General features: G+C 38.9%; 1 protein-coding gene across 4 annotated transcripts in view; it reads right to left on the bottom strand.

Annotated features, from left to right (window-relative positions):
- TP53I11 (tumor protein p53 inducible protein 11) overlaps positions 1–18,610 on the bottom strand; it is an 85,933-nt gene that overhangs the window by 14,616 nt on the left and 52,707 nt on the right. For all 4 annotated transcript variants that reach the window (XM_081313088.1, XM_081313087.1, XM_081313086.1 and 1 more), the window contains 3 exons: positions 10,371–10,429; positions 4,015–4,063; positions 1,134–1,230 (listed from right to left, as the gene is read on the bottom strand). In XM_081313088.1, the coding sequence (XP_081169214.1) occupies positions 1,134–1,230; positions 4,015–4,063; positions 10,371–10,429 (205 nt within the window). The remainder of the gene's footprint in view (positions 1–1,133; positions 1,231–4,014; positions 4,064–10,370; positions 10,430–18,610) is intronic.

Here is an 18,610-nt window from a genome sequence, read left to right as displayed (position 1 = left end):
TCCATAATTAAAACAGCATTATTTTCTGTGTGTCTGAGAAATGGCATTATGGGATCAAATAATACTGCTTCCAAGGTTTGTGTAGAAAGAAAAAAAATATGGCTGATTTCACTTGTCAAGGGATCTAGGCCAGGGGTCTTCAAACTTGGCCCTTTTATGACTTGTGGACTTCAACTCCCAGAATTCCTCAGCCAGCGTGCCTGGCTGAGGAATTCTAGGAGTTGAAGTCCACAAGTCATAAAAGGGCCAAGTTTGAAGACCCCTGATCTAGACTATCATACCTAGTTTCCCAGATATATTTTTGCCTTGGCATTAAAGGTAACTTAAAATGAAATAATTTAAAAACTCTTGGAGCATCTTGAATAATGAAGTTTATTTGATATATTAGAGACTCAAAACAGCATGTTTCCATTTCAACTAACAAACTTTGTCTCTCAGTGAGCAAATTATAACAGTGCAATTTCAGTATCATTATTTCAAATGATGGTGATGATGAAGATGTATTCTGCCCCTAGGGACTCAAGACAATTATTTACCAATACTATCTTTCCTGAGCCTGTTAAATGACTTCAAAGCCCAACCTGATTGCACAGTACGTGTTCCTTCCTCTGGGCAAAATTCCATGGAAAAAAACTTTTATGAAGATCAACAGTAAACCTTCCATTAATTTACCTCTTGTCCAATGGCAAGTGATTACAAAAGTTATAATCCAAAATCAACTGGGGCCTAGGTTCAGTTCAGACAATTTCTATGCATACTTCATTCACCTTTCATTCCCCAGGAAATAACTTCTCACTCTTCCAGGCAGTCCTTGACTTAGGACCATAATGGACCCTGTTTGTTGCCGTCATGTCACTGATCCAATTTTACAACCTTTTTGGCAACAGTTATTAAGTGAACACCATAGTCATTAAGAGAATCAGTGGTTTGCCTTGGCACAGTTTTGCCCCAAAATGGAAGTCAATGTTGGTTTTCAGCAAAACCATTTTAAAATGCGGCTGTGTGACTGCTCTGAAACTTCAAAAGGTTGCCAAGCAACCAGTTGCAAGTTGAAGACTACCTGTATAGGATTCACTCAGCTATTCCCAACAGATTAGATTACATCAACATCTGGATGCTCATGGACTACTTACTAAGTAAAGCTCCTCCATAGAGACGGATAGGCATTTTACTGTTGACTACCTCTTCCTTGAAGACAGCATCATAGATTTGATCTGGAAAGGTGAGAGCCTGGAAGAGAAAAATAAATTTCAGTTAAAAAGAAAAAAGCAAAACTCCTCTAACTGAACTATTTAGTGTCCAAAGAAAAGGATTTTCAATGAAAATACAAATCAGATATAACTAAATCTGTTTCAGACAGATGTCAATGCTCACAAAGAAAAGTGCACTTGGACCACTGTTTCATCCATGCAAGTGAGCAGCTGTTGCAGATAGCAGTGGGAAGAGAGAGAGAGAAGCTTTTAGAAAAGCTACTAAAACATGGAATTTTGTTCTTATACATGACAACTCTGTGAGATTACTGTACACTCAAAAATGGAAAAAATTGAGGTACGGTTGGTGAAGATGATAAGAGCTTGCAAAGATGGCTAAATTGACTCCCTTGGTTAGAGAAAGAACAATTATCTATTTTTATGCTGTAAATCCACTATTGCATGAAACAAAAAAAATGCATTAGGAATTGTGGGTTGGGGGAAAAAATGGATAATAGAAAAAAATGAGTTTTTGTTGTAATTATAGATATAATTTTGTAACCATACTTATCTTTGCTGCATATCTTTTTTTGTTTTCTTTACTCCTGTATTAGCTTGTGTTAGTTTTATTAAAACTTTTAATAACATTTATATTTAAAAAAAGAAAAGAGAGATAGAGAGAAAATCCAATCTTTACTTCAAAGAAATATAGAACTGGAAGGTTACATTTAGACCAGGAGTAGGCAACCTTGGCTCTTTTACGACTTGTGGACTTCAACTCCCAGAATTCCTGAGCCAGCATGGTTGGCTCAGGAATTCTGGGAGTTGAAGTCCACGAGTCATAAAAGAGCCAAGATTGCCTACCCCTGATTTAGACAATCCTGCTCAGTGTACAAATCTCAGTTAAAGCATCCCAGACAGATTACTGTCTTGCCTCCATTAGAATAACTCCAATGAAGAAAAGACTACCAGTTCTCTGGTTTTATTGGTTCCACAGTCAAACTGCTGATCATACTATCAAGTCCTGTTTTCCTGTAAGCTAAATACATTATTTCACAGCCTGCGCTTTGGAACACAAGATACCAGGTCTTGATTATCTTCTGTGACATGTGATTGTGACATCATTTAATCCTTGATTTATGACCCCCAATTAGGATCAGAATTTCTGTTGCTAGGCAAGGTGTTTGTTAAGTTGTTGCTAATTTTATAAGTCCCCCCCCATGGTTCTTAAATGAATCAACTTCAGTTGTTCAGTGAATCATGTGGTTGTTAAGCAAATCTGGCTTCTCCATCAAATTTGCTTGTGAGAAGCCAGCTGGGAAGGTTGCAAAGTGTGATCATATGACCCTGGGATGCTGCAACTGTCATAAATAGATGCCAGTTACCAAGTGCCTAAATTTTGATCATGTGACCATTGGGAATCTGCAATGGTTGTGATAGGACTGGTTGTAAGGAACAGTGTTTTTGTAACTTTGAACAGTCACTAAATGAGTGGTTGTAAATTGAGGATTACCTGTATTTGAAAAGTGTTCTTGGACTACTGCTTCCTCCTAAATCTTCTTTTAGAAGTAACGAAAGCCTAAAATATACCATCCGAGCCTCTTCCTAGACTTAATCTGTGATCCCTTTGTCATTTACCTTGCTATTGTATAAATCTGTTCCAATTCTCTGAATCCCTCTTAAAAGTGGTGCCCACCACTAGAAACAATGCTCAAGGTATGATTTAACCAAAGCAGAATAGAGTGGCATGATTACTTCTTCTGATTTTGAAATTATACTTGTATACTATACAGAGAGTGTTGATGCAGCCTTAAATTGTATTTGCCTTCTTTGCAGTCTCACCTCACCATTGGATCATATTCAATATGGATCAATTACTACTAAAAAATCTTTCACAAAATCTTATTACCAAGCATGGTGTCCCCCTTCCTCTACCCAAGCATTTGATGTTTGATTCATGACTGAAGAACTTGCCTCTATTGAGTTTCATTCCGTTACTACAGCCTACTATTCTATCAATATTGTTTTGAATTTCTTGTGTTCTTTTTTCTTCTAGGGCAGGGCTGTGGCCAGTTCAGAACCAGGCTGCACAAGTGGTGGCCAAGTGCATGCATACGTGCACAGCTTCATTTACACAAGCAGTGGGCTTGTGCCTGCCGCTCACACAGAACCATTCCATCTCCCACGACCACCAGCCCACCAGGAGAGAAAGGTATTAGATATCCAACTCAAGTTTATGACACGTGCAAAGCTGATACAACTTGAACTTAATCTTTTTATTAATTCACATTAGTAATGAAAACTAATGAGTTGAGAATCACTTGCTATCTCTCCAATATATTGAAGAAACATTGATGAACAATGGTCAAGGGACTGAACCTGAGGACAGATTTTTTTATAGATTTCATTGAAGTTTTTTTTAATAATATTTTATTAATTTTCCATTTTTCCATTTAAGTATTTAAAAAGCAATGTGGTGGCTGGGTTGATCAATAGTTTGATAACATATGAAAATCTTTAGTACAAATCTCAAGTTACAATATCAAATATTTCCTCTCTTTTCCCCTTAACATCTACTGTCTCATATTTAAGCTAATGCAGTTCTCATTATATCAACTCAGTAAAAACATCATTATTACATTTATCAATAATGTTTAAGCTTATACATATCTTAATTACTTTTTACATTCAATCTTCATAAACAATCCATATCCTGTCATTGAAGTTTTATAAATTTAGAAAAACAGAATGCTAAACATGTCTAAGGACAGACATTTAAGTAATTTGATGTTCGCCTTCATATGAAAATGTTTCCCACACTTACCATGATGGCGACCCCAGAGAATATGATGGCTGAGACAAACTGCCAAACCCTACAGGTTCAAATGGGGAAAAAAAAGTTAAGTATCACAATCCTTTAATTATGGCATCCCCTCCACCCAGCAATAAATGAAAAATAATTACTACTTCTGCCAAAAAGGGTCATCTGAGCGATTCCTATTGACAAAAGAATGCAAAATAAAATGGTATAGAAGAGAACAAGATTGCTTTTTAAAAGCAATTTCAAAACACGGGGAGGAAAATCACCAGGCAGTTCGGAAAGAGCATGTAAACGCTAATTGCCTATCACAAATACCATCCAAACATTGGAAGTTCCAGCTAGTAAGGGAAGTTTTTAAAAATATTTACAGAGCCATGTTGAAATTAATTAATGAACTTACTTCAGTTATGCCATTTCAAGAAGAGATTACTATAATTAATACCTCCTCTGAGGAATTTGCCTCTTAGTTTACTAGCAGAGTGCTGCTATACTTATATATACACCCCAGCAGTCCTCACGGTCTATTGAACTATAAGTTCTATCGTTCTATAAACAACAATAAACAGTGTGATAGAGAGTTTAATACCCCAGGTTCATGCAAAAATTTAGGCACTCCTGGTCAAATTCTATTTGTTAAATGAAGAGAAACTGATCTACATGGTACAAAGTTAAATTTGTCCTCTTTTGGGATATTTGAATGAATACTTACTATTTATGTGCAGTTGTTTATAGATTTAGAAAAGTGACTATAGTAGGTTTAGACTTTGAAAAACTTTTCAGCCAGCACACCTCCTTTGGCAGAAATAACAGCTTCTAAATGTTTCCTCTTTAATCAGTTACAAGTGTTACTATCCTTGTTTTTGGATATTTTTTCCACCTATCCTTAAAGAACTCTTATAGCTCCATTCTTCTGTTTTGTGGAGGTTACAAAGGTTATTTTTGGCAGATAACTGCACACAATATTATTGTGGCACACACTTTTTCCAACAATAGACTGTTACTTGGGGTTAACATTATCCTTTGGAGCCTTGCAAGTTCATGCCACATAAATGTGTCATTAATATACAAATCTGAAAATCTGAAAATAAGTTGGCATACAACTTTTGCCTCCCTCCAAAATTTCTTGCACTGCACAGAATGAGGTTGTTCCTTTTCTGGTTGTTCCTGAGCTCCAGGCCAAATTCTAAGGCTTGATCTTCAGCAGTGTTACTTTTGAGCTCTTGGATGAGGTCCCAAGCCAAGCTTAAGGTAGGAATCCCACCAGGATTTGCTGTTTACTATAGCTTGTGGTCCTTGACTTTTAGGAAGAAGCATGAGCTGTGCTGGGCCTTGGGGAAATGGGGGTGGAAAGTATTTCTGCCTGACTGCAGTTGTTTTTCCCAAGAAGCAGACAGCACTTCAGAAAAATGTTTTGGATCATCATCTTGCTGAAATATCAACTTCTTCACTGATGGTGGGACATTAGTGTTTAGGATACATTAATCGCTAATTGAATCCATGCTTCTTTTTTCCACCCATAAAAGAAACTCCTGCAATGCTGATTGTCCCCCTCCCCTTCCAAAACACAATAGATCCAATACAGTGTTTAATGGTTGGCAAAAAGTTGCATTTTTTCTTCAAATATTTCAGCCTTGTCCTCCAAATGTATCATGTTTGGTTCTGACCAAATAGTTCAAAGGGCAACTGTACAGCTACACATCCATAAAAGGATCAGCTAAACTTTTCAACTTATTGTTTAGAGTGATTTGTGACTTCTGCTTTGCAGTTCTGATCCTTTTTCTTGGTCTTTCATATTTTTCTTTAGCTGCAAAATTCATTTACAATATTTTTCATTTCTTAGTGATGTCTATCACAATGGAAGCTGGAAGCATTTAGAGGGTTGTTTTTTTCTATAGCCCTCCTGCTTTTGTTTACTATTTTTCAAATCTCAGATGAGTCCATGATTATTGGAAGTAGAAAGAAACTATAATTATAGCCTAAGAGGTTAGACAACTCTGAATATTTTTAAATTGTCTTCACTTAGCTAATTGTAGTCTATCATCTTTTGAAGCCTATTCAAAACTTTACAATAATAACATAAAAAATATCATGTGCATGTTTGTGTGTGTCCAGTCTCCTGCCTCTGCCAAATTTACTGCTTTTTATTCTGAATCTATACATGACAGCCCATAAAGACACTTGAATCTATAGAAAGATAGGTTTAACTTTGTACCATGGAAGAGGTTGTGTCAGCTTCTCTTCACTTGGGGAATTCAATGACACGTACAACCAATGTGCTTTTATTTTTTTACACACCACTGTAAACACTTGATTGAATGTTTTGATTCCAAAACATTCTCGAGTGTATTTGTTGTTCCTGATGAACCTGAGAGGGGAAATAGACCTTGTTCTCTGATGCATCATCCTAATCATGTAAGTAGTATTGTGTTTGCAGGTATGATGGTCCCTATATTGTGGAATGAGTCACATTCCACATATTTTTGAAAACTTTACTGAATTGCTTCTCATCAATAAAACTACGGTGAATATTACTGTTAGAAAAATTAAGGGATATTTTTATCCTTATTATTACCACCTTATTTACATCATCTAAACCAGGGGTGTCAAACTGCTGGCCCACAGGCTGGATACGTCATGCTGAAACTGCACCCACCCCATTGCCAGTAATGGAAAAAGGTGTGATATGTCGCGACACATCACGTGACGTTGCGGGTTTGACACCCCTGATCTAAATTTTTCAGTTGGTGTAGTGGTTAAAGATATTGGATTAGAAGTCAAAAGACCATGAATTTTAGTCCTGCCTTTGGCAATAAAAGCCAACTCAGTGACTTTGAACCAGTCCCCTCTCAGCCACAGTGGGCAGTAGGCAGTGAATTAGCCTGCAGTACTGCATTCTAATCATTGTGCCACCATGGAAAAGTTATCAGAAAAACTGCTGGAACTTGTCCATTTAACTATCAGAAATCAAAACTGAAGCACACAATAGGCACTCAGCCTTACCCACAGACAAACATGCCAAACTGGGACGCTTTCTGAAGATACATGTTAGTATTAATAAGTTATCAGACATATTTTCCCTAATTATTCTGCCCCATGTTAAAAATAAGTTATGTAAAGGAACTCTGGACATCTGCTAATATATCAGCAGGCTAGCTTTTCATACAAGAGAGCCCCACCCACCCACCCCACCCAGGTAATGTGGAAAAAAAAAGAGTTTGAGAGCAGGCTGAATCCAATCAATGATGTGAAGCAAAACAATTCAGAAAAAAAACCCTCAATGTATCTTTATGGGAAAAGCAATTGAGCAGTGGCTCAGAAGGCTGCCAACTGCTCCATTCTAAGCCCTCTTCTCTCTTGGTCATATGCACAGGGAGGAGTGCATTCAGTGTATACATGCACATAGGCACAACACAAGGGGAGAGAGAGAGAGGGAGGGAGGGAGGGAGAGAGAGAGAACACTTTGGTATGTATGTTTTCACTATCTTATTAAAGAATCATCTGGCTATTTGTCGATTACTCACTTCTATAAACATGAAGTACAAGATTGTCAAGCAACTGATATGCTTTGAGAGCTGATTGTTCTATAGATTAATTTCCATTCTCCTTTCAAGAAGACATATGAAGGAAGGGACAAGAAACAATATTGCAATTCACTGACAACAAAATATCTGAAAGACATGCTCAGAGGACTTGTTGAATATCCTCCTCTTTATGGGGAGCGAACTTTCTTTCTTTTTTTTAACTGTTTCCAGTGTCATGTTCCTTGACAATGCTGATAATTGACTGTCAACATCAGTAGCTTCCAACTACATGGCGATCTCCAGCTATCTCAAAATATAAACTATTTCAATTCAGGGAGATACTACCTTATAGCATTTGGAAGAATATTAGATACAGACCCATCATCCTTTTCTTATGTTCTGAACTAGGGCACCAATGCTTCAAGAAACATATTTATCCAGAAACAACATGGCAGATTTTTCTATTCCAAAGTCCACAAGCTGAGCAAAAAAACAAATTCATTTGTTTATATTTATATCCTCACACCTTTATTTTTTTCATGAGAACTCAGAGCAGGAAAATTCAGGGTATCCCTTAATTTTATCTCTAGATAATCCTGTGAGATAGGTTGGACTGAGAGAAAAGTCCAAGTCACCAGGTGAATACAGATTTAAGCTTGCAGTACCCAAGTCCAGGGGTAGGTAACCTTGGCTCTTTTATGACTTCTGGACTTCAACTGCCAGAATTCCTGAGCCAGCCATGCTGGGTCAGGAATTCTGGCAGTTGAAGTCCATGAGTCATAAAAGAGCCAAGGTTGCCTACCCCTGCCCTAGTTCAAGCTCAACATCTTAACCACTGTCTCTTGAACTCTCTTCCTTTTTAGAGCCATTGAAACTCAAGGTTAACTTCTTGCTTTAAAATGTACCCTGCCAGCACTTTAAATCCAATTTCAAGAGATACTTAGAGCAGTATAGTATCTCATCCTTGACAGTATATTGAAGGGAGAAATCTGTAACATACAGTAACATACTGTAGCCAATTGCAAATACCCCACAGCCAACTATAATTAAGACCTCTAAACTTAAAACCTTCTTCCCACTCGATTTCTGCATACATATCCCCAGATAGAGTGCGGAGTGATGTCTCTGCTTTTTAGTGTGCTGTCTAGATTTGCCATGGCTTTCCTCCCCAGGAGCAAGCGTCTTTTAATTTCTTGGCTACAGTCCCCATCTGTGGTGATCTGGAAGCCCAGAAAAATAAAAGCTGTCACTACCTCCATTTCTTCCCCATCTATTTGCCAGGAATTCAGAGGGCCAGATGCCATGATCTTGGTTTTCTTAATATTAAATTTCAAGCCAACTTTTGCACTCTCCTTCTCCACCCGCAACAAGAGGCTCTTTAGTTCCACTTCACTTTCTGCCATTAGTGTGGTATCATCTGCATATCTTAGGTTGTTGATATTTCTCCCGGCCATCTTAATTCCAGCTTTTGATTCATCTAGCCCTGCCTTTCTCATGATGTGCTTTGCATATAAGTTAAATAGGCAGGGCGACAGTATACAGCCTTGCCGGACTCCTTTCCCAATTTTGAACCAATCAGTGGTTGCGTGTCCAGTTCTCACTGTTGCTTCTTGACCCGCATATAGGTTTCTCAAGAGACAAATAAGATGGTCTGGTACTCCCATCTCTTTAAGAACTTGCCACAGTTTGTTGTGATCCACACAATCAAAGGATTTAGCATAGTCAATGAAGCAGAAGTAGATGTTTTTCTGGAACTCCCTAGCTTTCTCCATGATCCTGCGTATGTTGGCAATTCGATCTCTAGTTCCTCTGCCTCTTTGAAATCCTGCCTGTACTTCTGGTAGTTCTCGATCCACATACTGCTGGAGTCCAGCTTGTAGGATTTTAAGCATAACTTTACTAGCATGTGAAATGAGTGCAATGGTGTGATAGTTTGAACATTCTTTGGCGCTGCCTTTCCTTGGAATTGGCATGTAAACTGATCTTTTCCAATCCTGTGGCCACTGTTGAGTTTTCCAAATTTGCTGGCAAATTGAGTGTAGCACTTTTACTGCATCGTCTTTTAAGATTTTGAAAAGCTCAGCTGGAATACTGTCACCTCCACTAGCTTTGTTGTTGCTCAGCTTTTCTAAGGCCTATTTCACTTCACTTCACTCTGGCAACAAAAGTGTGTATAGTCAAGGCTGTGGTCTTCCCAGTTGCAATGTATGGCTGTGAAAGCTGGACCATAAGAAAGGCTGAGTGCCAAAGAACTGAGGCCTTTGAACTATGGTGCTGGAGAAGACTCCTGCGAGTCCCTTGGACTGCAAGGCGATCAAACCGGTCAGTCCTAGATGAGATCAACCCTGACTGCTCTTTAGAAGGCCAGATCCTGAAGTTGAAACTCAAATACTTTGGCCACCTAATGAGAAGGAAGGACTCACTGGAGAAGAGCCCAATGCTGGGAAAGGTTGAAGGCAAGAGTAGAAGGGGACGACAGAGAATGAGGTGGCTGGATGGAATCACTGAAGCAGTAGGCGTGAGCTTAAATGGACTCCAGAAGATGGTAGAGAACAGGAAGGCCTGGAGGAACATTGTCCATGGGGTTGCAATGGGTCAGACATGACTTTGCAGCTAACAACAACAACATGCCCAGATAGTATTCTTCATATTGAAAAGCTATGGAACCAGGACATTCCTCTAGAGGCAAGGTTGCACCTGCCACATTGGGCTTTTCCGGCTCCAGAATGATCATGTACGTATTTGCAGGAAAAGCAAGCATGCTTGGATCCAAGATGAGTAAAATACTTAGCATCCTTGTTATGTCTCCTTGGCTCATAGGTTCTGAATGGAACTTACCTGAGCCCCAAAGGTTCCCTCACTGCAAACTTGATTTCATTGCCCAAGACTTGACTGATCTGAAATTCAAATGAACAGAATGAATAACCTGACACAGAGCCAGCCTGAAAAAAAGACTGAGGAAAAAAATGCATGCATATTATATTTCAGGTACACACACGCGCGCGCGCACACACACACACGAAAAATAAATGATATTTGCTGCGAGTGAAACTATGACTAGTAAAATAGCTCACTATGCTCTAAACCACCTTATACCAGTTTTACTTTATTGCCAACTGCACACCTGTTTGCATTTGTAATAACTTACAGGTGGAAGATTTGGCTTGTTACTCATGTTTGTCAGGAATGCAAGGCTAGATTCATTGTACCCTTGTTAATCCAACTGAATCAGTCTAGTTTAGAAGAAAATAAAATCTACTTTTTTGTTGCCTGACGAAAACATACTTGTAACAAAACAAATTGCATTTTTTGCAATGGCTGCAAGAAAGATAAGAAGGCACATCTTGACAAATAGTGCCGTTAATATTAGAGGGGATATATTGAATTGCCAATGGACTGCTGCAATTTTATCTGAATTTTGCCAAAACCTGTGGCTGGAAATAAAATGTTCAAATAAACCATATACCAGCTGCTACTCCCATAATGTGTAGTCTACAACATTCAAAACTAGTCATATTGTCAATAAATTATGAGCCCAATGCATCTAGGGAATGCCAGTTTGGAGAAGGATTGGTTTATACAGATGGCAAATAAGTTTGCCTACGTACAAATCAACAGTCACCCTTTGTATGAAATCAGCAGTATCAGCCTTCCCCAGATGCCAGAAATGGCAGGAAGTTGAACTGATGGTTTGGCTGAAGACTGGGTAAAGTGGTGTATTGAGATACTTCTCAGCAATTTAATCTATGGGAAAGGACATCTGAAATATAGGGAATTGGTATATCAAGAAGTCAGGAAAATTCCAGTTTAGTATTCCTCCACCTCTCCTGTGTCTCTGATAGCAATTCTCCAGGGATTCAAACATCTTGGCCTGCTAAAACAGACTTGGGGGGGGGTGTTGCACAAAGAAAATGTAATTTATCACTTGCTTATGATCCTTTTGCAAACATGTTGGGGGAACAGCATGGTCTGATTGTGCAAGTTTGAACAAGTAAGTGGGAGGATGGGAAATGGGAGCAAAGATACTCAGTATCTCAAAGTTGACTGCCTGAAAAACAAACAGTCCCAGATGACTCAAGGAAAAATGGTGAAGCCATAAAAGCCTTCAGATCATCCTTTCTTCAAAAGAAAAAGGAGAGTTAAAATTGGTTTTTAAAAAAGACAATTACGCAGGCTTTAATTTAAAAGGGCAAAGAAATATCAGTGACAAAAATTGTGGAATCCACAGAGAGTTATCTGAAAGTAACTGCAAATTACCAGTGCTCATTATAGGTTACATCTAATGCAGCATTCCCAACATGGTTTAGTACTTACTAGGATGACTCCAGGGAAGAGAACCAGAAAATGTTTAATACTTTCCCAATGGATTGCACTCAATATTCACAACAGGCAAAAGAATGGATTTTAGTTTTAAGATACAGACCAGTGAGTTTAAAAAGCAGAATTTTGCAGCCTGTTGCAGAGATTTATTTTTTATTTTTATTAATTTATCAAATTTATTTTCTACCCATCTCATGGCAGAGAGAGGGAAGTGTCCTAAAAAAGATGGTTAAACATAGTTTTTTAAAAAAGACAATAATGCAATGAATACCCCAGCAAAGTATCTCGGTGTAATCAAGAAACTACAAATCACAGGAAAGAGAGAGGCCCAAGGAAGCAAGAACAAAGGCAATTTAAACAGCCTTCAGTTGCTTCCTGCCATCTCCGGCTTAGCATTATCAGCTAGGGAAGCACAGTTTGCATATGCATTACGTAGTTATTTCCTGCTTTTAACAAATGATACAAAAGGAACTGAAAAGTTGGCAAGAGAAAAAAAAAGAGAGAGATAGCCTTCTCTGAGCTCACTGGATAGGCCAGCTACTTTATTGGGCCACAGAGCAGAATAATGAAACATAGTTAGGTTTCCCCAATACAAAAAAAACCCATCACCCCTCATCTTAAACAGAGATCAATTTCCTCTTCAAGAAAGTGATATTCTTTGGGATGGGATGGAATTGCAAAGGAAATCACCAAACCATAGGGACAGAGCTCCCAAGCTTTGGGATTCTACAGGATGAAGCCAGCATATTACTATGTAAAAAATAAAATTGTTTTTCCTATGTGACCTTTAAGCCTCACATGCCAATTAGAGTGTTGTGTAACCATGGATACCTTCAGGACATGAGTTACTCTTGCCCATAGGTCCTCTTACTGTTCCAAATTCTGTGAACTCTTAGCCAGAAGTCTAGTGTTTGTCTAAAAGTTTGTCATACTTTTTGGGGGAGAGAGAGAGAGAGAGAGGGAGAGAGAGAGAGAAGGAGAGAGTTTTTAAACTATCTACAATGGGAAGAATCTGCCAAGAAAAAAACCCTCCATAAAACAAAATGGAGCACTAAATTAGTTCTTTACAGAAATTGTTTGTCGTCTATGTAACTGTACTATGGACTCTTTCCAATGACCTTTTAAAATTACCAGCATTTTAAGCTAATTCTATTTTTTTTAAAAAAAGGTTACTGTAATTCCACTTTCAGAACAGAAAAGGCTACATACATGAAATGCACCTGTTCAGAAAGTCATCTGACAAGGATCATTCTAAGTTGCTAAGCAACTGCTGGGGTTCAGCGACAAAAGGTTAATCCATTGATTAAAAACACAACCAGTTGTAAGAAGCAGAGTTCACACAGAGAAATGGACATTGCAATCCTATGGACCCAAGAACCTTCTCCCTGTTTTAACAACACCACTTCTTCACGCTGCGAGGGACATAGGCAGTTTTTAAAATTTGATACATAAATAAATAAAAATCACAAGTAGAATAAACTGCTCTTCTGGAAAGGGTGATAAAAAATCTAGAGCAGAAAAAGGGAATGAATGGCATGCAGTGGCAATGGAAGCAGTGGATTACAACAGCCCTGGAAAATCCCAGACACAAAGGTAGTATGGATGCCTAAATTCACCACACAGCATCGCCCCAATCAGAAAGGACTGGATCTGTACATTCTAGGCTTAGATTTGCCAGAAAAAGAAGCAAAACATTATCTTTTCCTCTAACAACTTGGCTTTTGAATTTGGCCACAGAGGTCACACTTTGCAACTTTGCAACAAGTGGGTTGTCGAATTCACCCTCTTGGGTCCTATTAAAATGCATTCATTCAACAATGAGTCAGCATCAGCAGATTCTCAGCCATTAATGTTTCCTTGAATTTTCCTTCCGTTTCCTTTTCAGTTTTTGCCCAAGGGCATTTCATTCAGGACAAAGTATTTCATTTTTGTTTTTAATTTTTGTTTTTGAATAAGAAGCAGCGCTCAAGGAATACGGTTAGAAGTAGGCATGCAATGAGGAGGAAAGGGAAGGGAACACTATAAATTCTTCCTTTCTGCTGTTTTGCCCATTCAAAGAGGAGCACTCAGAGGACATGCTTATCTCACTTGAAGTGTTATCCACCAGTTTTAATGCTGGCAGAATATTATCAGCATAAAATGTGCATCTCAGTGACATTTCTATCCTGCCACAGGAAAGCTACAGTAAATGGTAGTGCACTCTGAAGACCTTTCACCTTTACCCATGGTCAGCTGCTTCTTCTGTTTCCAAGCTCACTGATAAGTGTGTGTGTGTGTGTGTGTGTGTGTGTGTGAGAGAGAGAGAGAGAGAGAGAGAGAGAGAGAGAGAGAGAGAGAGAGAGAGAGAGAGAGAGAGAGAGAGAGAGAGAGAGAGAGAGAGAGAGAGAGAGAGAGAGAGAGAGAGAGAAAAAGACCAGTTGGAAACATCTGGACCAGAGGGCAATACCCAAAAACTAGTACATCAACATAAAGTGACCATAGGTGCTAAGTTGAGTCCACACTGACCAAATGGTCACTGAAATTTTCCTGGCTGACTGTCTGAAAAACTACTTTAATTGTAGAATCACTAAGGAGGACATTAAGCTGCCTCAGGTGTGAGTTGTGGATGAGTTGAAGGCAACAACATGAAGAAGTGGCAGGAAAAAAAACAGCTGGCTGGGGCATGTTTATAACTCATGGGTCAAGCTATGTAGCAAACTTCAAAAAGTCTCATCAAAATTTGCACTAACTGATATGTAACAGACACCATGTGATAACTGTCCATGCTAGCTGGGTTGCAACCTAGATAGCCTTTGCCCATTTAAGAAAATCCAAACTATTTAAGGTGCGATGTGGTTAACCCTTGGATGGGAAATCGCTGGGCGTAGAACTTTAGACTAGTCCAGAAGTTGATGAAACATTCTGAAAAGCAAACAACAGGTTAACTGTACACTTCTTGGTCATCCCCCTTTAAGGCAATTGATGCTTTGTGGCACATCATCGATCAAAGGCAAAAACAGTTAATATGAGAACATTGCGAGAAAATGGCACAAAGAGAGAAGAAGACAGATACGATAGCTGTACTGAAAAAAAGATGAACTTTTTGAGTTACCTAGAAATCAAAGCTCTGTATTCTTTCAGTTTAGAGAACCATAGGTTTTCTTACACCTACAAAGACATGTCTCTAATAAGCTGAGAACAGCAGCTTCAACCATCCACCCCCACCACCCATCCCCATAGGCCTCACAATTCCCACCCACAGCTGTGAAGCTATCCTCAAGCTTTTGCAATTAATTCACATACACCAACACTTCTGTATGTATGTGTCAGTAGAAAGGGGAGAGTTATGCAATTGATTAGAAAAATTATAAAATTAAGGGGAAACCAAAGCAATAGATACAAACTATGAATTTCCATTTTCTCCTGTCTCATCCGCCTTGCCTTTCAAGTGCAGTTTCATTCCTTCGACCGAGGCTTAAATGTAGCATTTCCACTCTGCCATTAACTGCTTCTCCTTTTCTATCTGATCATTCAACCCCTTCTTTCCAAATAACAAAAAGGTTATTTTTTAAAAAATCTTGTTTGTTGAAATGCTGCTTTGAACTTAGGAGAAATCATGGTTTCCACGAACTCATGTACACAGCCTCTCAAAGCTAACTTCTGCTAAACATTCTGAGTAGTTTGTCCTACAAGCCTGACCACTATTAAAAAGTTAGTCCCACCTCAAGATATTTTTGTGCGACTTGCAAACATTGTTCCGAACCACCTTCTTTCTTCACGCATATACCCTACAACCACCCTTCCTTTCTGATCAAATAAAATATTTGAGTAATTAGGTTAATAATCCTCCAATCCTCAATTCTGGATTAAAAAAGGGCATTTGTTTTTTGCTTGTAGGTATGACCAAACAAGAACATCAAAAAGCCTCAAGAAACACAGATGCAAGGGCTTGATGAAGACAGACTCTTTCTTTCCCTCACCAAGTGTAACAATCTTTCAAAAATCAACATGTCAAGGGACAGAACAGGCTCTTGTTAGTTTTGAATAATTCTACATATACACAGCCTTTGACATGAGGATTGGGAATTATCTGTATTGTTTGCATACAGACCACAACATTCTTTACTCTGGCTGAAATTGACAGAATTTGGAGTCTAAGGATACCCAGGGGCCATTGGTTTACATTCCATCAACTCTCATCTTTTTTTAGAAACTTAGAGGAAATAAGAACATAATTAGTCCCCAAACACACTTACACCCTCTCTCAGATATGCTCATTCTATCTGATTAACGTTAATAGGGTGTTAAGCAGATTTAATAATAATAATGATAATAATAATAAGTTGGAAGGGACCTTGGACCTAGTCTAACCCCCTGCTCAGGCAGGAAACCCTATACCATTTCAGGCAAATGGCTGTCCAGTCTCTTCTTAAAAACTTCCAGTATTGGAGCATTCACCACTTCTGGAGGCAGGTTGTTCCACTGGTTAATTGTTCTAACTGTCAGGAAGTTTTTCCTTAGTTCTAGGTTGCTTCTCTCCTTGATTAGTTTCCATCCGTTGCTTCTTGTCCTGCTTTCAGGTGCTTTGGAGAATAGCTTGACTCCCTCTTCTTTGTGGCAGCCCCTGAGATATTGGAACACTGCTATCATGTCACCCCTCACCCTTCTCTTCGTTAAACTACACATACCCAATTCCAGCAAACGTTCCCTATATGTTTTAGCCTCCAGTCCCCCAATCATCTTTGTTGCTCTTCTCTGTACCCTTTCTAGAGTCTCAACATCTTTTTTACATCGTGGTGACCAAAACTGGATGCAGTATTCCAGGTGTGGCCTTACCAAAGCATTGTAAAGTGGTATTAGTACTTCACTTGATCTTGATTCTATCCCTCTGTTAATGCAGCCTAGCACTGTGTTGGCTTTTTTGGCAGCTGCAGCACACTGCTGGCTCATATTGAAGTGATTGTCTACTAGGACTCCGAAATCCCTCTCACAGTTACTACTATTGAGCAAGGTACCACCTATACCTGTGCATTTGATTTTTCCTGCCTAAATGTAGAACCTTACTTTTTTCACCATTGAATTTCATTTTGTTAGATAGTGCCCAGTATTCGAGTCTGTCCAGATCCTCCTGTATTTTAAGCCTATCTTCTGGAGTATTGGCTATTCCTGCCAGCTTGGTGTTGTCTGCAAATTTGATGAGTTCCCCATCTATCCCCTCATCCAAATCATTAATGAAGATATTGAAGAGCACTGGGCCCAGAACAGAGCCCTGGGGCACCCCACTACCCACTTCCTTCCATGTAGATGCAGTTCCATTGAGGACCACATGCTGAGTACGGCCTGTCAGCCAGCTACGAATCCATCTGGTGGTGATGCTATCTAACCCACATTTTTCTATCTTATCAAGTAGTAGGTTGTGATCTACTTTATCAAATGCCTTACTGAAGTCCAAGTAAATTATATCTACGGCATTCCTCTGGTCCACTAATTTTGTCACTTGGTCAAAGAATGTAATAAGATTTGTCTGGCATGATCTGTTTTTGACAAACCCATGTTGACTTTTAGTGATGACTTTGTTTACATCAAGGTGTTCGCTGATTTGTTGTTTGATTATCTTTTCCAGAATCTTCCCAGGTATTGAGGTCAGGCTGATAGGTCTGTAGTTTCCTGGATCTATTTTTTCCCCTTTTTTGAAGATGGGAACTACATCAGCTCTTTTCCAGTCCTCTGGTAGTTCCCCAGTGCTCCAGGATCTTTGAAAAATATAGTTCAGTGGTTCTGAGATCACGTCTGCCAGTTCCTTGAGTACTTTGGGGTGTAATCCATCTGGTCCTGGTGATTTGAACTCATCTAGGCTGGACAGGTGTTCACTTACCATTTTTTTTGCCTATCTTAACTTGCGTTTCTATTCTGTTTTTTATGGCACTGGTTTTGGTAGGTTGGACTGTTTTTTCCCTTTGTGTAAAGACAGATGCAAGAAACGAGTTAAATAGCTCTGCTTTCTCCCTATTGCTTGTCACCTTCTTGCCACTTTCCCCACTAATGGACCAATCATTTCCTTAACTTTTTTCTTGTTTTTTATATGTTGAAAGAAGCATTTTTTGTTATTTTTTACTTTGGTCGCAAGCCTTAGTTCATTTTGAGCCTTAGCTTTCCTCACTTCATCTTTGCAGGCACAGGCTATTTGCTGATATTCTGACTTAGTTATGTACCCCTCTTTCCAATTCTTATACTTGTCCTTTTTATCTTTCAATTTATCAGAGAGTTCTTTATGCAGCCATGCTGGTTTCTTTTGAGAGCTGTTATTTTCCTTCTTTGTTGGTATTGTACTAGACTGGGCCTTTATTATCTCACTTTTCAAAATTTCCCAAGCTTCTTGAGTTGTTTTCCCCTTTAGGATTCTCTTCCATGGAATTCTTCCCATGGTCTCTCTAAGTTTATTGAAATTAGCTCTTTTAAAGTCCAAGACTCTAGTTTGGCTGTGTTCTATTGCTTGTGCTTCCAGAATGTTGAATTCCAATATTGCATGATCACTTCTCCCCAAGGTTCCTGTGGCTTCGACATTTTCTATCATTTCTTCTCTGTTTGTGAGAATTAAATCCAATATGGCTAATCCCCTAGTTCCCTTCTCTACTTTTATCCTCTATTGAAAGGCAATTCAGATTCTGGATGTTTTTATGAACACAGCATATGGTATTCATCTTAGGTAGGTAGCTCTTATGGAATCCACCAGCTTCTTCTGTCCAGCCAAGTGCCCCTTGTTCTACCAGGAATATGAT

Source organism: Vipera berus (assembly GCF_964194415.1).
Source record: "Vipera berus genome assembly, chromosome: 1".
NCBI lineage: Eukaryota > Metazoa > Chordata > Lepidosauria > Squamata > Viperidae > Vipera > Vipera berus.
This window is presented reverse-complemented; position numbering and strand designations above follow the sequence as displayed.